General features: G+C 43.2%; 1 protein-coding gene across 1 annotated transcript in view; it reads left to right on the forward strand.

Moving 5' to 3' along the window:
• Positions 1 to 21,620, forward strand: part of LOC110563202 (deleted in malignant brain tumors 1 protein-like) — a 110,941-nt gene that overhangs the window by 19,021 nt on the left and 70,300 nt on the right. Inside the window, exons 6-12 of the mRNA XM_060376193.1 lie at positions 6,005 to 6,070; positions 15,871 to 16,188; positions 16,628 to 16,657; positions 17,735 to 17,773; positions 19,218 to 19,365; positions 20,345 to 20,535; positions 21,373 to 21,402. Of these exons, the coding sequence (XP_060232176.1) occupies positions 6,005 to 6,070; positions 15,871 to 16,188; positions 16,628 to 16,657; positions 17,735 to 17,773; positions 19,218 to 19,365; positions 20,345 to 20,535; positions 21,373 to 21,402 (822 nt within the window). The remainder of the gene's footprint in view (positions 1 to 6,004; positions 6,071 to 15,870; positions 16,189 to 16,627; positions 16,658 to 17,734; positions 17,774 to 19,217; positions 19,366 to 20,344; positions 20,536 to 21,372; positions 21,403 to 21,620) is intronic.

The following is a 21,620-nucleotide window of genomic DNA, read 5'->3' on the forward strand; positions in this document are numbered from 1 at the left end:
TGTATATCGAGTGCACACTGGGTCCTTTGGACAGTTGGGGAAGTGGAACACTGTTGTCCAGCAGGCTTGAAGCTCCTGTAGCAACGTGAGTGAGTTCTAAAGAACTACAGTGTGTAAACACAGAATTGTACACTTAAAATTTGTGATGGGGGCCAGTCTCATTAAGCATTCTTGCTGCACATATGCATAGGGCATGAGGAAACTTGGAGGCGGGAGATAAATTCATTCTCTTGATTATGGTGATGCTTCCACATACATATTCTGGCTCCAGATTTATCAGTCCGCAGACATGGAAATCACATGTGGGCTTTTAGTATATCAACTATCCCTCAGTGCAGTTGTTTTCTTAAAACTTGCTTAGGGTTGGGGAGATGGCTCAGTGGGCACAAGCACTTTGGTGTAAGATCAGCAGCTGAATTCAGATCCCCAGAACCTATATAAGTAGCTGGGCATTGTCACACATGCCTATATGACCTCAGAGCTGAGGGATGCAGGAAGGGGGCAGACATAGTGGGACCACTGGGAATCGATGATGCTCTAGCCCCAGGTTCAGTGGGAGAGCCAGGCTCAAAGGAATAGGGCAGAAAGTGATGGAGCAGGACACCAGATGCAGATATCCTCTGGTCTCTTTACACACATCCCACACACCTATACACCACTATCACACAAACCACACATGTACACACATGCAAATAATTTAAAGTGTCATAAGAAGAGTGTTTGGCTTTTATATTAATTACATATTTAAATCATAATATTTTAGATATGTTAAATTCCATAAGTTTATTAAAAATTAAATTCTACCTGTTTCTTTTTTTTTCAACTGTGACTATCAGAAATTTCAAACTAGATTTGTGGTTGCTGCCTAATTCTGTTAGGTAGCATCACCTTTGTGCCTTTTCATCCAGTGTCAAGTGCTATTGGTGGGTTTTCTTCCCTGAGCTTGCCAACATCTAACCTCTTTATTCCCTTTTGAAGATGGGAAGACTCCTGTTCAAATAGGTCTCATATTGTTCCCAAGTCCCTTGAAGTGATAACAATCTGACTGTAGCATCCTAAAACCTTGGTCTCCAAAGCACCATAAATTACAACCCCCTAAGAACATTCTATTAACTACTTGACAATGGGGCAGGTGGGCTGCATGTTCAGGAACTAAGAGGATCCATTTGAGATGAAGAGGGTTACAGTTAAGGGGTTCATCACTAGGCGGATCCTGAATGTTCTCACTCTGGCCCTTTTCCTAAACTCAAACGCACAACACCTATGGTGACCACAGACCCCAGTCTGCTCTCCTGTTAACTCTTCTACCTCTAACAGCCAGTATGAATCCAGCTAGAGGCTCAGCAGCAGAGAGTATGAGCCGATCCAGAAAATGATTTGTTGATAATATCTTTTTAAAGAAAGCAACAGCAAGTCTCATTCATATTTTTTTTAAAAAGTGCTTTTTTTTTAACAGAAAGGAAGAAATGTTTTGGAAATTTTGGTTTATTATATGTAAACATGTTTTTGTTTTAATCCCAAGTATGGGATTTTAGTTTGGGCTTAATTAAGTCTGTCCACAATTGATGATTGTCTCGTGCAGGGCATGGTCTTTGCCAGCTGGTAACAGCCTGCCTTGAGTGGGATGGAGAGGGGCGTGGTCTAGGAAGATAAACACAAGATCCGAGAGAGAGAGAGAGAGAGAGAGAGAGAGAGAGAGAGAGAGAGAGAGAGGAATGAAGGCTGTGAGAAGAACAACGCTTAGAGGAGGCCATCAGAGGAGGAAGAGAAGGCTGCTGCGGTGTTTGGTGTTGCTGGCTGAATATCCTGAGGACAGAGATTGGTATTGCCCCAAAGAACCCTAAACAGCAGGAAGCAGTCAAAGAGAATTACCCTTCTCCCCACTAACCTTCTTTCTCTCCTACCTGGTGTTGGGGTGTTGGAAGTGACTGGGAGAGAGAGAGGCTTATAAATTAGGTTTAAGAAAGCCAAAGCCCCCCCCACATGAGAGAGAAAGAGAGAGAGAGAGAGATTAAAAACCGAAGAACCAGAGTGACCTAGATTGCAAATATTCATGAAGTTAGCTACACAAGTTAGCAAGCAGGACTTTAGAGTTTTATTGCAAGCCACCTCCTTCTAGAAGAAGCTGGGGAGAAGAGGCAGGTCTTGGAAGAGAGAGGTTACCTGCTGTGGGAGCTGCCGTTGGAAGAGCAGGTCTGATTGTGCACACGACCTTCGAAAGTTAATAATGATGTCCCAGGGAGTGGGGAAGCAATGAGGCCTGGTCAAAGGGACTGTGATCTGGGCTGGCATCCACAGGCCAGATACCCCAGGAAGAGTCTAGACTGTGGGGTTAAAAGGCATCCAGGTTCCAAAATTGGGCATGGGCTTCCAAAAACACCTGGAAGCTCCAGACTCTGGGAAGAAAGGAACCCCAGATACTGAGTAGGTGAAGGAGATGCTCCCAAAGCCCCCCCCCCCCCTTTGCCATGAGCCCTGGTGACAGAAGTTTTAAGGTGGACAGCACTGACACATGATGACAGGATGTGGAAGACCTCAGAATGTCTGTCTTAGTCTGTTTGATGTTAAAACAAAACACAAGGTGCATGGTTCAAAATAATGAGGTTATTTCTCATGGCCTTGGAGCCTGGGAGAGCCAAGCCTAATCCAGTTCAGGCGAGAGTTCCCTTCTTGCCCTACAGCCGCAAGAGTGAAGGGGTTCTTTTCTAAGGATGCAAGTCCCCCAGGGCCTTGTCAGCCCCCAAAGGCTCTTCCTGACCCCACTGTGTGGAGACTGAGATTTCTACAATCTCATACACTGAACCCTCTTTCCAGCCCCTGTATCTCTGTTTGTTTGGAGGTGCTCAGGCTAGGCAGGTTCCCAATCTCTGAGCAGCAGGTACCCAGCCTTGTCTTGCGATTGAGAGGAGGAAGAGACCAAAGTTCTTGGACCTAGTAAGCCTAAGCTCTCCAAAAAAACTCCAAGAGAAGATGTGGCACTAGGCAAGGACAGTGCCCCACAGGCAAAGGCCTACGTGAGGGAGTTGTCAGCACATATGAGGCTGAAGTCTCAAAGACTCCTAGGAAGCATAGGAAACACAGATCTGAGCCCTGGGCCAAATATCTTTACAAATAGACATTAGCAAACAATAGCCCATCTCCTGCTTTTTAATGAATAAAGTTTTGTTGAAACAGTAAGTTATATATCATCTGACGTACTAGGATTCAGTTTTCTTATCTATAAAATTTGCTTATGCAGGGCAGTGGTGTTGCATGCCTTTAATCCCAGCACTCAGGAGGCAAAGGCAGGCAGATCTCTGTGAGTTTGAGGCGAGCCTGGTGTACAGAGTGAGTTCCAGGACAGCCAGCACTTTTATACAGAGATAACATGTCTCAGAAAACAACAACAACAACCCCACAAACAAACAATAACAAAAACAAATTTGCCTACAAGGTTAATGAATGTAATATTTCTATAACAAACAAACAAACAAACAAACAAAAATCCCTGTAGAGAGTTGTGATATAGCTCATTTAGAAGAGTGGTTGCCTAGCATACACCCAGCACTCCACAGCAGAAGTATCACATACATAAATAAGTAAATTATATAAGTAACTCAGACTCTTGGGCTGTTCACAGTTTGTATGCCCACTTCCAAACAAAAGACAGAGGTGCCATATTAAAACTTGTTTTAAAAATGATAAAATATTACAAAATAAAATACAAGATAAAGCAAAAACTATCACATTGTAGTTGAACAAGAGGAACAAACAGAAGGAAAAGAACCCAAGAGAAGGCACCAGAATCAGAGACCCACTCTTTTAGGTACTCTAGAATCCCATGAAAACACAGGGGACCTGGTGCAGATCCGTGCAGGCCCTGTACAGGCTCTTTTTCGTCTGAGCTTTGATCATGTTGCTTTAGAGGGCCTTGTTTCCCTGGTGTCTTCCATCCCCTCGGCTCTTACAGTCTGTCTGGTTCCTCCATGGGGTGCCCTGAGCCCTGAGAAGAGGGGTTTGGTAGAGACATCTCATTTAGGACTGAGGGTTCCAAGGCCTCTCACTCTCTGCATAGTGTCTGGCTGTGGAGCTCTGTATTTGTTCCCAAGTGCTGCAAATGAAAGCTTCCATGATGATGGCTGAGCAAGGCACTGGTCATATCAGTCTTCCTGGGCAAAAGTAGCAGATACATAAATAAGTAAAATCTGCACTGAATGCAGATCCCCTTTGCTGTTCAGTTTACATCTGTGTGTTCTTTTCTAACAGAGAGAGAGAGAGAGAGAGAGAGAGAGAGAGAGAGAGAGAGAGGCCACATTAAAGCTCTTAGCTCTCTCATCTGAGTGACCGACTAGGAGTAGATCGGAAAGTTAAGAGCAGTGCCCTGTTGAGCCAACATTGCTCTGCTCGGAGCTGACTCCTGCACAATGGGCTTGAGCCGACTCTGCTGCCTCCCACGCTGTGGGCCTCACCATGACTTGTCGATTCTTTGCATTTCACTTACCTCTCCTGTAGAGTGGGACAGCCACTTCTTTCAAGGAGCTGTCAGAAGGACTCAGTCAGGGAGTCCCCAGAGCATTTAGTGGAGAGCCTGGTTTACAGCTGGTGCCCCACAGTGTGGTGGCCTGGTTTGTTGGAGCTGCTGCCCTGAGGCAGACAAGCAGGTGAAGTACCACTCCCTGCTGCTAGCCACAGTCACCTGTCTCTCCTACCCAAACCCCTATCATTCACCAGCCTGCTTTCTTCCTCTGTGCATTTATTGGCCTCTTCTAGATATTTCATGTAAACGGAACCACAGAAAATCCAGTGTCTTCATACCCAGCCTATCAGCAAGGCAATGTGGTTCCTTTAAATTTTTTTTGAATGGAAAGGTAACCAATTCTTTTCCAGGAAACTTGAAGCGGACCAAGAGTCCTTCTCTTTCTATTCCAGATTAAACGTCCCTAGCCAGTTTCCTTGTACTTTCTCCAACAGTTCCCCCAACTTCCTACATTCCAGAAGACATGAACCATCCAACCACACCATCAGTTAGGCCAACGGGCTGTGAATTAAAGCAGCAAAACTTTGTGAGTGGTTCATAGCACATGCCATGCCCACCATGTGTGGAACAAATAGGCTGGTGTTCAGGGCTCGAGCAGATGTACTGCCAAGGGATACAAGCAGAACGTGTGATGTCCAGTGTCACCTGCTGGGCCGCAGTTTAACCAACCAGGAGGGGTCTTTGTCTGTTCTAATCGTTATCTTCTTGTACCTACCCAGTGCTTGTCACATGTTAGGTACCAAAGCAGGGTTTACTGAACAAAGAAAAGAACGCACATTGAGTGTGTGAGTAGACAGGGTTTTTGATCCCTTTTGATGAACCTTGGGTTTTGGCCCCAAATCCAGCAAGACAGTGAGGCACAGAAGCAAATCACTTTGTAAAACCCTGGTAACCTTATTTGCACAATTCCTTCTTCAGTGAGTGGGGTTAACTTTTCACAGGTGAGCAAATGAAGGAAGCAAGTTGCTTCAGACAAGGTTTTTTGTCTCTCTTTGTGTTATTTTAGCATCATTGGAAGGTGAGAAGTTACCAAGTGTCCTGTCAGGTAAGAGCAGTAACTCCATCTGTAGTCCTGCCATGAGCAACCTCACAGTGGAGCAGACAAGCCACTAGGTTGAATAACATCCTCTGGGGTCAATGTAGACAACCAGTATCCTTATGGATACCTTGACTTTTATATCATTGGTCCAGTTTCTCAATCACTGGCCTTATTAACACTGAGCATCCTCATGTAGAACTTGGGGTCTATACAGGATGAAGAGAATGGAAGCATTTAAGATGCATAGTCTTGCTGGGTAGCTTTCTGTCAGCCTTCTGAACTTGGCTCAGGTTTCATTGAAAATCCAGCAGTTTGTGAGTCCAAGTGCACAGGTTAAGGCAAGATTTAGCTGCACCTCCTTGCCAGCTGCTAGCTGAGTCCCTTTCTGATGTGTTCTGTGTCTTAGGAAAAGACCTTTGGCTTTCACTCCCATTTCTGTATTATTCTAGTTCTACCTGTGGTCAACTCTGCACCTGCTAGTCGAAGAGCACATGTACCCAGGTTCAGCCTCCAAGGTAAGGAAGCCTCCCATGATCCACCACTGGGGACCACCAGGAGCTGGAGTGGGAGCTGGAGGGAGGCTATGTGTTGCTGAAGCACAGGAGAAAGCACCACAGGGAGAGCAGACTCACCTGGTCCCATGTGCCCACAGCAGCTTGTTCACACACTGATGGATGGAACCACAACCATCTGCTCTGGGAAGGGGTCTTTTGTTTCCAAGAGCTCTACCCAGCTGAATGCATCAGTGACTTCCTCCTGGGAGAGCTGATACCTTCTCTTGCTACTCTCTAACAGCAGCAACACACTCACGCACACATGACACACATACACACACAAACACATAGATAGACACACAGACACACATAATACACAGGCACACACACACACAAGCACACAGAGACAGACAGATAAACACAGACACACATGCACACACAGACATACATCCATATACACACATACAGACAGACAGACAGACAGACACACACACATACACACACACACACACACACACACACACACACACACCCTGCCCCCTGGTAGCACTGATTTCTGTATCCCTTCTGATTTGACTTCTGCCTCCCTGGTTTATTCTGTGTAATGGATGTGGCATGAGAATGAGCCTATTGAAGGAGGCTTTTAGCAGTCTACAGAAAGATCCAGTTTGAATGATCTACAGTTAAAGCCTAGAGAGGTCCTGCTTAGATCTCAGCACTCCATAGTAGGCAGCTCTCAGTGTTGAGTGTTTCTCTCCAGCCCTCCCCCTCCAAGGAAAGGTGTCCTCTGGATTAGCTTCTCTTCTGATAGCTTCCTTAGAGGTGATCCTGGACATCTTGGGTGGGAGGGGCTGTTTGGTAGAGTGCTCCACAGAAGAACAACACTGACAGAGAAAGTGGAGGATGAGAGCATTGGCTCCAGTCTCCCAGAGGGCATAGCCATCTTTGGTTCTGATTATAGCTACAGAACAAGATGGCTACAGACAAGATGGCCGTTCCATGGCTACTGAAGGACAGAAAGCCCTGGCCTTTAAGATATACTCTACTGTGACTGGCAACATCAGGAGTCACAAAGTGCTTCTTTGAAATTTTTATTTTATTGTGCATGTGTGTTATGTGTGCATGCGCATTCGTGTGTGTGTCTGTGTGTGTACATACCACTGTGCATGTGTGGAGGACAGAGGACAACTTTCAGAGCTTGGTTCTCTCCTTTCACCAGATGAGGCCCATGGATTGAACCCAGGTTTTCAGGCTTGGCCACAAGCACCTTTAGCCACTGAGTCATCTCATCAGTCTACAAGTGCCTATTTGAGAGCAAATGACTGTTTGCTTTTCAGTCATTAGATCAGAAATAATATCCTTGAAGTCAGTCAAGGGATAGCAGCAACTGAAAAATTTTGTGTGCATATACTTTCAGAGTATCTCTTGGCCACTCAGAAAAGGCATGAGGCCACTTCACCCCCACCCACCCCCCTTGTCATGGTGCTCTTCAAACGTTTGGCACATCAGAATCACATGGAAGGCCTATTAAGACATGGGTCATTGGGTCCTACCCTCAGCATTTCTCAGTAGGTTTAGGATACAGTGTAATGACTTGTGTCTTAGTTACTGTTCTATTTCTGTGAAGAGACGCCATGGCCAAGGCAACTCTTACAAAAGAAAATACTTAACTGGGGGCTTGCTTACAGTTTTAGAGGGTTAGTCCATGATCATCATGGTGTGAAGCAGACAGCCATAAAATCTGAGAGTTTTATATCCTGACCCAGAGGCAGCAGACAGAGAAAGGGACACTGGGCCTGGCACAGGCTTTTGAAACCTCAAAGCCCATTCCAAGTGACATATTTCCTCCAAGAAGGCCAAACCTCCTAATCCTTCTCAAACAATTTCACTCTCTGGTGACTAACCATCCAAATATGAGCACATGGGCGGCATTCTCATCCCAACCACCACAATTTGCCTATCTGACAAGTCTGGCATGTTTATGATGCTGCTCTCGGGACCACACTATGAAAGTCACTGTCTTAAAACATAATTAAAAAGCAATATTTCTACCCTTAGAAATAGAAAAGGTATCACCCTCATTATTGTCATCCTCATTGCTATTATCATCAAAGTTATCAGCATCTCCTACATCATCACTACCACTACCACCATCAAAAATGAATATCCCAGATAAGCCGAATTTTGTGGTTGACCTCCCTGTTTCCTGATACATGTATTATGACTACGCATACGCAGTGTTTAATTAACAGCTACTGTGTGGGATGCTTTCTTGTTGTTATGATGATGTGAGAAAACAAGTTAAGAGAGAAAGGCTTTAGTTTGCCTCAGAGCTTCAGAAGTGGACAGGCTCCATTGCCTTGGGACCTGTGGTAAGAGTTGAACATTGTGGTAAAAGGGTGTGGCAGAGCAGGGCTCTCATAGTGGCCAATGAGGCAGACAGCCAGACAGTAGAAAACCAGGGATGTGGATACTCTTCAGTGAAACACTCCCAGCGACTTACATCCGCTAACCTCCTCGTAGTTCTCTTGGCTCTGAATTTGTCAATAAACTTATCCACCAAGAAGTTAAACTCTTCATAATAGGAATCACTTCTCAACAGCCCATTGGCCAAGCAAGCAGGCTTTAACATATGAGCCTTTGAGCACTCTTTCTTTTTTTTTTTTTTTTTTTTTTTAGATTCAAATCATAGCATTGTGGATTGAAATGGTACCCAGGGTTTCATTCATGGCCTTCTTTTTGTGTCCCAGCCACTGTTCTGGTTCAAGCCTTCACTGCCCCTTCCATTCTGGATGACAACAGACTTTTCCTGCCTGGCTTCTGTGTCTATACTCTCTACATTCTAACTCCATACTTACATGAAGTCCTTCATTATAAGTCAGCTTTATTGAGATGTAATCTACCTACAGCAAAATTTACCATATTTTTCAAAGAGTTTTAATAGTTACAGGTGTATAAACTATCGGCATCTTCAAGATATATGACATTTGTGGCAGGAGAGATGGCTCCGGGATTGAGTACTTGCTTTTCTTATGGAAGACCCAAAATAGTATATAGCCTTTTATTATTTTTCTTTTCTTTTTATTTTGTACTAAGATTATTTTTCTTTTCTTCCCTTCTCCTCCTCCTCCTCTTCTTCTTTTTCTCTTCTTCTTCCTCCTCCTCCTCCTTTTGAGACAAGCTTTCACTACATACCTCTGGCTGGCCTGGAATTCTGTACACAAGTCTCAAAAGGCTAGCAAATTTTGCTTAAGCTAGATTGTACCTCAGTGGAGATCGTCCTGTCTCTTCCTTTCAAGTACTGGGTTTGAGAGCATGCACCACCCCACCCAGCTGTACTGGGATTCTCTACTTGTGTAATAATGAGTCATCCAAGTAATTCCTGATATCTGCTCTTTTTATTGCTAAAATTAATAGTTTCTTTATTATTTTAATTTGTTCTTTCTTATTTCAAAGCCCTATTTTATTATATGGACATACCAAAATTTATCCACTAACAAATTATGGATGCTGAGTTTGTTATTGATATTCATTGGCATGAGCAAAGCTACCATAAATCTTTAAGAATTTATAGACTGTTTTCCAACATGGAAGCTCCTGTTGAGTTGCCTCCTTTGTATGAGGGTTACGGTTGTTTTGAATCCTTGTCAACATGTTGTACTGTCTGTATTTTGCGTGTGGCCTCTGTGATACCTTCACACTCTAAGCAGCCTCTGTGCTGGTGGCTCTTGTTCCTGCTCCTACTCTGGGGTCTGGGGTTGCGGCATGATAACACAGACTTCTGGGTTGGTCCAATTCTTGCATGTTCTACTTTAGGTAAACTTCTGCTTCTAAAGCTCGTGTTGTGGGATCATAGTAGATCTACCTGGGCCAGGAGAGCTAATTACATGTATCCATGGCAGGACTGGAGATTATTTAAGTCGATGATGGGATAGCCAGGCAATGGGATGTTTATTGTGTCAAATGATTTCTTGTCCTGTTTTCTAAAAGCTCTTTATGAAATATCAATCATATCCAAATAATCTGTGAGCTCTATTCTGTTTCACCAAAGTACAGAACTGTCTTCAGTGGTGTGAGGCTGTAATTCTCCCTGGATGTCAAAGCTGTTTCATCTTTTCAAAGTTATTGAGATCACAATGTAATGATCCCTCTAGACCCTAATGTCGTGTTCCTGCACCCACAGGTGCTGACAGATCACCAGGCCTTGCTCCAGCGGCAGATCCTGAGTATCCCACCTCATCATACAAATCGTCAGGTTAGTTGTTTGGCCATGGCTTTTCCTCCTGAGAATGCATTTTTCATAAGTGAGAGTAGCAAGAACTTTTCATGGCACTGTGTTCTAATTTCCTTTCTGCTGCTGTGATAAAACATTCTGATCAAAGGCAACCTGGAGAGAAGGGGGATTATTTCAATTTACAGGTTATGGTCCATCACTGAGGAAAGCCAGGACAGGATATCAAGCTGAATTACGAAGCAGAAATCAAGGCTGCTCGCTGCCTGGTTCAGACTCAGGCTTAAGTTGCTTTCTTCTATAGCCCAGGGCCACCTGCTCGTGGAATGGTTCCTCCTACAGGGGGCTGGCCTCTCTCATATCAAATCAAGACAACCCCACTCCCCAACCAACATACCCACAGGCTGATCCTATCTAGACAATTTTTAAGTTGAGGCTTCTCTCTTTAGATGGTTCTAGGCTGCATCAAGTTTGCAGTTCAGATAAGTGTGACATATGGTGTCCATCCCATCATCCCCTTCAAATGGATATGGAAGGACACCTTTATCTTGTCATGTGTCACAGTGGTCTGTCATGATTGAGCCTCCCCCAGGGGTAGAAGACTTTGTAGTCATTCTGCACAACACAGAGAAAGTCATCTCCACTTCTTAAGTAAACGCCGAGATTGACTTAATAAAGTCCACATGGGGGATGTTTAAGTTTAGTTGTTTATAAACAGTTCAGGAGGCTTGGGGCATTGCGATAAAATCCTCGTGGTATGGTACAGCGTACTTTGGATATATGCCCAGTAGTGATATAATTGGGTCTTAGGGTAGATCAATTCCTGATTTTCTGAGGAACTGCCAAATTGATTTCCAAAGTAGCTGGACAAGTTTGCACTCCCATCAGCAATGGGGGAGTGCTCTCCTTGCTCTACATCCTCAGCATTAGCTGTCACTTAAATCCAAAAATTAATCTTAGCCATTCTGACGGGGTAAGATGGAATCTAAGAGTCATTTTGATTTGCATTTCCCTGATTGGTAAGGATGTTGAATGTTTCTTCAAGTGCTTATCAATCATTTGAGATTCCTCTGTTGAGAAATTCTCTGTTTGAATCTGTACTCTATTTTCTAATTGGGTTTTTTGGTTTATTGATATCTAGTTTCTTGAGTTCTTTATATATTGTGGCTATCATCCCTTGTCATATGTGGGGCTAGAGAAGATATTTTCCCAGTCTGTATCCTGCCCTTTCTTCTTTTTGATGGTAGCTTTTGCCCTGCAGAAACATTTCAGTTTCATGAGGTCCCACTTATTAATTGTTGATCTTAGTGCCTGCATGATTGGTGTTCTGTAAAGGAAGGTCTCTCCTGTGCCAATGAGTTCAAGGCTATTCTCCACTTTATCTTCTATCAGGTTTAATGTTTCTGGTTTTATGTTTTATGTCGAGGCCTTGGTCCACTGGTCTTGAGTTTTGTGTAGGGTGATAAATATGGATCTATTTTCCTCAGGAAGACATCCAGTTAGACCAGCACCATTTGTTGGAAATACTTTCTTATTCCATTGTATAATTTCAGCTTCTCTGTAAAAACCAAGTTTCTGTAGGTGTGTGGATTTACTTCTGGATCTTCAATTTGATTCCATTTAACAACTTGTCTGTTTTTATGCCAATACCATGCAGTTGTTATTACTATTACTCTATAATACAGCTTTAAGTCAGGGGTGGTAATACCTCCAGAAGTTCTTTTATTGTACAGAAGTGTTTTAGCTAATCCTGGGTTTTTGTTTTTCCATATGAATTGGGAATTGTTCTTTCAAAGTTTATAAAGAATTGTGTTGGAATTTTGATGAGAATGCATTAAATTTGTAAATTGCTTTGGTAAGATGGTCATTTTTCCTATGTTAATCCCACAAATACATGAGCATGGGAAACCTTTCCATCTTCTGATACCTTCTTCAATTTCTTTCATCAAAGTCTTGAAATTCTTGTCATACAAGTCTTTCACTTGCTTGGTTAGAGTTACACTGAGATATTTTATATTATTTGTGACTATTGTGAGGAGTATTGTTTCCCTGATTTCTTTCTAAGGCCATTGATTATTTGTATATAGGAAGGCTACTGATTTGTTTTTTTTTTTTGTTTGTTTGTTTTGTTTTTGGCATTTTGTTTCCTGAGACAGGGTTTCTCTGTGTAGCTTTAGCTGCCCTGGACTCACTTTGTAGACCAGGCTAGCCTCAAACTCACAGTGATCCACCTACTTCTGCCTCCCTGAGTGCTGGAATTACAGATGTGTGCCACCACACCCAGCTGGCTATTGTTATTTTAAAGGTAATTTTGTATCCAGGCACTTCCCTGAGGTGTTTATCAGCTGTAGGGGTTCTCTGTTAGAATTTTGGGGTTATATATACTATCATATCATCTGCAAATAGTGATACTTTGACTTCTTCCTTTCCAATTTGTACCCCCTTGATCTCCTTTAGTTGTCTTATTGTTCTAGCTAGCACTTCAAGTACTATATTGAATAGATATGGAGAGAATGTGCAGCCTTATCTTGTACCTGATTTTAGTAGAATTGCTTTAAATTTCTCCCCATTTAATTTGATATTAGCTATCAGCTTGCTGTATATTGCCTTTATTATATTTAGTTATGTGCCTTGTATTCCTGCTCTCTTCAAGACTTTTATCATGAATGGGTGTTGGATTCTGGCAAAGGCTTTTCTAGTATCTTAGGAGATGATCATATGTTGTTTTTTTTTCTTTCAGTTTGTTTACATTGACAGATTTTCAAATGTTGAGCCATCTTTGCATTTTTTGGATGAAGCCTACTTGATTATGGAGGATTATGTTTTTGATGTGTTCTTGAATTCTGTTTGCGAGTATTTTATTGAGTGTTTTTGCATTAATGTTCACAAGGGAAATTAGTCTGAAATTCTCTTTATTTGTTGAATGTGTGGTTTAGTAGCAGGGTGACTGTGACCTCAAATAAATTTGGCAGAGTTCCTTCTATTTCTATTTTGTGGAATAATTTGGGGAGTATTGGTATTAGTTTTTCTGGTAGAATTCTGCACTAAAACCATCTGGCCCAGGGTTTTTATGTTTTATAACCTTTTGGGGTTCTAGGCCTATTTAGATTGTTTACCTAATCTCAATTCAACTTTATTTGATAAGCAGTATCTATCAAGAAAATTGCCCATTTCTTTTAGATTTTCCAATTTTGTGGAATATAGGTCTTTGAAGTAAGAGCTAATGATTTCCTCAGTGTCTGTTGTTATGTCTCTCTTTTTGTTTCTGATTTTGTTAACTTGGATATTTTCTCTCTGCCTTTTGGTTAGTTTAGCTAAGGGTTTGTCAATCTTGTTGATTTTCTCTGAGACCCAACTCTTTGTTTCATTGATTCTTTGTATTGTTCTATTTTTTCTATTTTATTGATTTCAGCCCTGAGTTGAATAATTTCCTGCAGTCTACTCCTGTTGGGTTTCCTTCCTTCCTTCCTTCCTTCCTTCCTTCCTTCCTTCCTTCCTTCCTTCCTTCCTTCCTTCCTTTCTTTCTTTCTTTCTTTCTTTCTTTCTTTCTTTCTTTCTTTCTTTCTTTCCTAGAGCTTTTAGGTGTGCTTTTAAATTGCTAGTATGAGATCGTTCCAATTTCTTTATGAAGGCACTTAGTGCTATGAATTTTTCTCTTAGCACAGCTTTCATTGTGCCCCATAAGTTTGGGTATGTTGTGCATTCATTTTCATTAAATTCTAGGAAGTTTTTAACTCCTTTCTTTCTTTCTTCCTTGACCCAGTGGTCATTGAGTAGGGAGTTGTTTGGTTTCTATGAGTTTTTAGGCTTTCTGTTGTTTCTTTTATTGTTGAAATCTAGCTTTTATTCATGGTGGCCTGATAACAGGGGGTTATTTCAATTTTCTTGTATCTGTTGTATGACTTGCTTTGTGTCCAAGTATATGGTCAGTTTTTGAGAAGGTTCCATAAGGTGCTGAGAAGGTATATTTTTTGTGTTTCAGTGAAATGTTCTGTAGATATCTGTTAAGTCCATTTGGGTCATAACATCTGTTAGTTCCATTATTTATCCGTTTAGTTTCTGTCTGGATGACCTGTCCATTAGTGAGAATGGGATGTTGAAGTCATCCACTATTAATGTATAGGGTTTGATATGTGATTTAAGCTTTAGGCTTAACCATTTTTGACAGTCTATTCCAAAAAAAATTTAAAGTCACAATAATTAAGTAAATATTTAATTGTTTTGCTTTACATGAATATATATATAAGGGAATTGATGAAAACTATAAAACTCACAAATGCCAAAGAGAGTAAAGGAGCCTTGGGGAATCCACTGTTCGCACTTCTCAGATCCCAACATCTCACCCTTATTATCCGAGGTCCTTACAGAGGAAGCACAACACCACCTGATATTCTGGGAATTAAGAAGATAAATGTGACACTTCCCTGGAAGCCTCACAAGGCCGAGGCTTCTGAGAGCTGAGACCTAATTACCATAGACCTAGGTGGCTGCTATGCTCTTGGACAGACACCTCTGTGTTACTGCTAAAGCAGAAAGAGGGAACAACTCACAAAAGAGCTCATGGAAACCTAGTGAGCTACACAGTACCAACCAAGGTGTATGTGTGCTGGAGGGAGGGTTTTCAATATTTCACCTATGGCTGATCATTCACTGTCACTCATTCTCAGCGCTTTGAACAGTTATAAATCTCTGCATTAACCACTACTCTCCCCGATAATAAGCACCTCTGTCCAAGGTTGAAATCAGCACAAACATATATATATATATATATATATATATATATATATATAATTTCTTCAGGGAGGAAATGTGAACTCCTGTTACCAGCTTAACCAGGCAGACTCCTTCCAGGATGCGTGACCTTGACCCCAGGTCTTTCTTTGGCTATGAGTAGGGTAGGTTATCTAAAAGAGAGTATGGATAAAGGAATATTTAGATTACCTTATTGCCATGCAAAACTAGCCCCCAAACACGGAGGTATAAAATAATCACCACTTTTAAAAATTACTTGAGTTTACAAGTTGGCTGGGCGGTTCTGCTGTTCTAGGTCAGGCTGGCTGGCTGTGGCTTTAGTCTACGCATGCATGTGGCTCACTGGAGAGCCATTTAAAGATGTGTGTCTTAGGATTGCTCCCCTCACATGTCCGGAAGCAATAGAGCTGTCATCTGAAGGGAGTGAAGTGACAAGCTACATGTCTTCATCATACAGTGTGCTAGCCTGCGCTAATTCACATGGTGCTCCAGGGTGGTCAGGAAAGAAATTACCTCTTCATGCTCTCATGGCCAAGATGACCCAAGGCTTCTGGAACAGTGCCAATAGGGGAGGGAAGAAGCCAGACCTCTCACTGGGAGCATCCCAATGCTGTACTATAAAGAGAATGATGGCTGTTTCTGCAGGAGTGAAGCTGCCTTGAAACAGGATGTAGATAAGGAAAACACCATCGGTCCTGTGGAGCAGACAGTGCGGTCATTGCATAGGCTGCTTTGGGCGGCTCAGGGAAGATAAGAACAGAGACTGGGTTGTAGATGTTAGCCGTCAGTGGGCAGAGAAGGCAGTTTTCAATCTCCCTGCTTCCCTTTTCTTCCCCAGGAGGCTGGGTCCCTGTGCGACTGGCCGGCAACCATGGGAGCTGTGCGGGCCGTGTAGAGCTCTTCTACCAGGGAGTCTGGGGGACTGTGTGTGATGACCTCTGGGACCTTCCGGAAGCAAACATCATCTGCAGGCAACTGGGGTGTGGATGGGCTGTGTCAGCCCTGAGTGAAGCTTACTTTGGGGAAGGCTCTGGGAAGATTCTCCTGGATAATGTGCACTGCAAGGGACACGAGGAGCATCTGGAGGAGTGCTCCCACATTGGCTGGTTCTCCCACAACTGTGACCACAGTGAAGATGCCAGCGTCATCTGTTCAGGTAAAGCCCACTGCCCTCCCAGGAGAGCACCCTTCACACCTACATTTGTTATGCTTCTTCTCACCGTAGCAAAATACTGGCAAAAGCGGAAGGAAGAAAGTGTGTGCTTTGATACACTCTACCATGGTGGTGGTGGAAACGTGAATGAGCGTGTCCCATTTCACCCGCAGCCACAAATCAGACTGGGGGGTGGGTAGTGCTTTCTTTTTTTACTTTTCTCCCTTTCATTCAGCCTGCGACCACCTCCCATCAGGTTATAGACTTTCATCCTCAGCTAAACCTCTCTGGAAACACCTTGCAGATGTGTTCAGAGGTGGTTCCAAATCCAGTTAAGTTGACAGTGAACATGAACTAATTATCACATCATGTGTGAAAACAACCAGCGAACACGTGCCAGCATGTCAGACACAGCAAGTGTTTTCATCTCTCACTTTTGCAGATGCTGAATATGTAGCGACCACGCTATCAGGTAGGAAAGACGATGTTCACGTGTGTGCTCACTGGAAGCTTGGGGAAGAGGTTCTGCTGAAAACTGGATTTGACTTATGCTTCAAGGCAATGGAGTGGCAGAAAGAGAATATGCAGTCACCCAGTTGTCCAAGAAGAGAGCAGACAGCGGCTTCAGAGTCATCCCGCCCAGCCCCATTACCCTTCTCCTCCTCCACTGTGCATCCTACACACAGGATAACTGAGCCATCAGAGTTCTGTAGAACACTTCATTCAGTCAGTTTTGAGGTTTGCATAGAGATGGTGCCATGTGGTTCAGTAGGATGTGGTTGAAATGCAAACTGTGGCCGAGACATTTCCTTCCCAGTGGGGACTGTCTAGTGAGACAAATACTGTCCCAGTGAGGCACTTCCCATTTCCATTCCCTCTATGTCTCTGCCTTGTTCCTGGTACAACCCAGGCTCCTCAGAACTTCCATTGCTGTTGGTGTTCCTTCATCCCCCCAGGAGCTCTCCTGCTCAGTCTCTCTTTCTCTCTCATCAGATCTAAAGGTCCTGGATGTCATGCTCTCAGATAATTCTCAGTCAGAGAGAGAGAGAGAGAGAGAGAGAGAGAGAGAGAAAACACAACCTCAAGGCACTGTCTATCTTATTTGTTGAGACAAGGTCTCTTATTAGCATGGAGCTCACTGGTTAGGCTAGGCTGTCTGGCCACACTACCAACCGCACCATCTCACTCTGGCCCCTGAAGTGCTATGTCTTCTTATTTCTACATTCTAAGCTTATAATCCCCAGCCCCATGGGTTACTGGAAGAGGCTTTAGGAGCTAGAATTTTACATCTTTATTTTTTAAACCCTTAATTTAAAAATCCTCTCCTTTTCCTCTGGGACAAGAGAGTAATCCATGGAACTCTAAGAGGGATCTGTGTCAGCACTGCGTGAATATTGTACCATAAAGCCCTGTGCTGCTCAGATCTCTCCTCAGGAGGTTCGGGAGGGGCCGGGGCACTGTGTTTACCATGAATTCATGATTCTCCTATACAGACAGCTGTGCTCGCCTGTGGCACCTTTTGGCCCACACGGTCTTTTTGTGTTTGCAGATCCCCTAGTGGCTGCCATGGAAGGAACAATGGGTCCAGGTGAGAACACATGTCCTTGGATGTCCTCTTCCTTATTGATCAAGCCTTAAAATGATTCTTCAAGAAAACTATACCAGAATACCACCACATGGTCTAGGTCACCGCACTGAAATTGATCTATGAAGAATCCCAAGAAAAGGCTAGTGTACTTAGGGATGTGATTTTATTTCCAGTCAGTCACAGCAGGAGTTCTGAGCAAAGACATGGTGCCACTCTTGTGTTCTTCCAACCGGAGCACCATGAGTGAAGGTTAGACATGCAACCATTTATGTAATGATGTTGCCAGTCAGCACCCAAAGCCATCGCTTCAGAACGGGTCCACTATAAAGAACAGATATACAGACAACCAGGTTGAAAAAAAGCAAAAGCCAGACAGACAGATGGGTGGACCACTGGCTGGAAAATGCTATCATTAATAGAAAGGTGAAACACTCAAGGCAACTTCTTTCTACCTAATAGATTTTTAATAGCATCTTTAAAATAATGATGGCTGATGGGGGACCAGCCACTGCTATCATCACATTCATAGACATCCCACACAGGCTCAGTCTCAACTGGAAACACTGAAGCAGCTCTCCGCTCATTAGTTGTACGAGATCATGAGATATGCATGGGCAGGACATGATTGACAGAAAGTAATAGAACCCACAACTAAGGAATCATGACAGAAAAGATCCTGACCAACATTCATCTTCTCAGCAGGGGACTAGAAGTCTCCAAAGAGATAAGAGATATTTCTTTTCAAACTTCAGACACATGTATGCTAATAGCTTAAGTTTGGAAGATATTTTAAACCAGTTTATAACTTTAATACATCCTACGAGAAATCCACAAAGTAATGACCAGTAAAGCCACTTTTTGGAAAAAGTGGAAAGGAAAAAGCTGCAAATTAGAAAATTAGTAAACTGAACAATGAAAACTAAGGTTTCAAAGCTGAAGTTTTCTTGGAATTTCATACAATGAGTATACCACAGTTGCATCATTTCCATCCCACCCTCACCCTTCTAACACCTCCCATGATCCCCAAAGCCCCCTCTCAAACTTAGGCCATGTGTCTGTCTGTATGTATATCCATCCATCCATCCATCCATCCATCCATCCACCCACCCATCCACTTATCTATCTATCTATCTATCTATCTATCTATCTATCTATCTATCTATCTATCTATCTATCTATCTACCTATCCATTCATCCATCTATATATCTACCTTTCTAAGTCCAATTAGTGTTGCCCATATGTATAAGGGTTTAGGGCTTGAGGAAGGACAACCTATCAGGGGCCTAATCCATAAATAAACCCGACTCTCCCTCAGGAGCCATTGACTGCCTGTAGCACTTCAGCTAGGAGCGGGGATTTCTTGTGAACCTTTCTCCCATCCGTGTTGGCATGTGGCCTGGTGTGCTTGTGCAGCTTTGTTGTCACAACCTCTTCTTCTTCTAGAAAAATCTCGGTGTGGTGGAGTTCTTACCAAAGCACCTGGAAAAATTAAGAATCCCCCAATGAACGAAATGCACGACAACATAACCTGTGTGTGGGAAATCAAGGCCGGTGCCTCTGATCACGTGCGGCTGGCGTTTCCATCTCTTGAGTAAGTGGTGCACAATGTGAGTGTACAGTGCAGGCCAGCGTTTTAACTCTTCATCCCTACACTGATCCTCATGTGCAAAAGACGACTTCATGTAGTTTCAACTTTTTATTCTGAAAAAACTGTGAGCACAAAGGAAACTGCCAAAGATAACACACAGCTCTGTGTACCCCTCACAAGCATCCCGGTGCTAGCACATTATGAAAGCCAGCAAACTGAAAGTGGTGTGTTACTAGTAAGCGGACCCAAACCTGTATTGAATTCCCAACGATTTTTACATGCAATTCTTTGTGTGAGCAGTTCCACACAGTTTAACTTTGTGAACGGCTTCACAAAAACCACCGTTGCATTCCAGGTACATTGCCCAAAGGAGCTACCCTTCCACCTTTGTGCTGCCCGTCTCCATCTCTTAACCGTAATCCATTCTTCACCTCTGCATGTTGCCATTTCAATAATATCCTGTGAATGGAATCACACAGCATGTAGTTTGGGGAGCTGACTTTTTCGCTCATCACGGTGGCCCTAAGATCTATTCAGATTGCTGCACTATCCAGGGGGTGTTGCTCTTTACTGTGGGTTGTTTCTAGTCTTCAATTGTTGCAAATGTAGCTTCTGGGAACATTCAGGGAAGGTTTTATACCAATAGAAGTTCGTTCATCAGGGATGAGTACCCGATAGTGTGACTGCCGGGTTGTATCGTAAGCACACAGCTTCTTAGAAAAGACTGTGTAGTACCCTATGGCCACAGCAGTTCCCAGCTCCTCAGAGGGGTCCTCTAGGTTCAGTCTTCTTTCTCTGTCATTGGCTGAGAGTCCCATCTTCCAGACAGTATTTTTCAAAGAAAAACACAGGATAAAGTGACCACATTGTGTCCACATCACAAGCAGGCCTTGTGTTTGTCCCCAGCATTCTTACTCACAAAATAACCTCCTAACTTCCTGATGAGCTGATTAAGTGGAATTCATGATATTTGCTTCCCCAGCCTCGACTGCTCCAATGAGTATTTTGAAATCCTAGATGGCCCCCCGTCTTCTACAAAGTCCTTGGGGAAGCCCTGCAGTGGGTTTCACATCACCTTTGCATCCCACTCCAACTCAATGACCCTCGTGTACTTCCGCAGCGAGAACAACATTGGGAAAAATTTCATGGCTTATTATTATTTTGAAGCCAAAGGTAAGAAGCATGGAGCAATGGCTCTGAACTGTCTGCTGATGTGCCATCATTTGCTCTGTGACCTTGGGCAAGGGACTTGACTGATGAGAAATCTGTTGTGGGGAAGGAAACATGTTCTCTCTAGAGCTTCTTTCAGGCTTGTGCACGCCTATAAGAAGTTCAAGATTAATATGCAGACACAATCAGAAGGTAAATGGAATATACCAAACTAAAGCAAAGCAATAAAATCCTGTGTGTACTAGTCCTACTACACAGACACATATATGTCTATAAAAAAGAGGCATTAGAAAAGACAGGAACACCACAGGCTGCAGACACCAAGAAAAACATCCAAGGAGATCAATTTTGCATTTGCCTGTGACATTGGGTAGGCTGCTCATCCAGAAACAGCAAGAGGACTCATGAGGAGTAAGATCAATGCTGGAAGTGGGATGCTATGAATGCTGGGAAGGCAGAAGTTAAGCCGAATACAGTAACAGCTGATGTTGACTGATTATCCATTTTCCAGCAAGGCTAAGCTCCATCAAGCAGTGTTGTGCTTACACAAACACATGGAGCATCCATTTTTTACAAAGGAGGAAACTAAGGCCTCAGAGGTTCAGTAATTACCTGCGGCTCTGCACTACTCTCTACCTAGAAATACCAGGCAGGTCTCATATTTGTTTTGTCTAAGATGATATCAAGAACAGTCTTCAGGTCCCTTGGTGTCAAGCTGACCCACTGAGAAACTGGCAACACACTGTAAGACAGAGAAGATGTTCTGTACCAATGAATGGTAAATAAATCTCCATCGTTGAAATCAAACATCTATTGACGATAGCTTTCTTGTTTTTGCAGAGATGACATCGAAGACCCCATATCTGATCAGTGAGTCAACTCTCATTACTCAATCATCGTTTTTAGTTCATGTTTCTTCCTTGGTCCCCAAGCCTGGCACTTTTTTTAAAGACAGGGTCTGACTTTGTAGTCCTGGCTCTCCTGAAACTTACTATGTAGACCAGGCTAGCCTCAAGCTTTCAGAGATCCACCTGTGCCTCTGCCTCCCGAGCATACCACCATGCCCAGCCTGGTGCTTCTACTGTCAG

The sequence above is a fragment of the Meriones unguiculatus genome, chromosome 1 (assembly GCF_030254825.1).
Source record: "Meriones unguiculatus strain TT.TT164.6M chromosome 1, Bangor_MerUng_6.1, whole genome shotgun sequence".
Taxonomy (NCBI): domain Eukaryota; kingdom Metazoa; phylum Chordata; class Mammalia; order Rodentia; family Muridae; genus Meriones; species Meriones unguiculatus.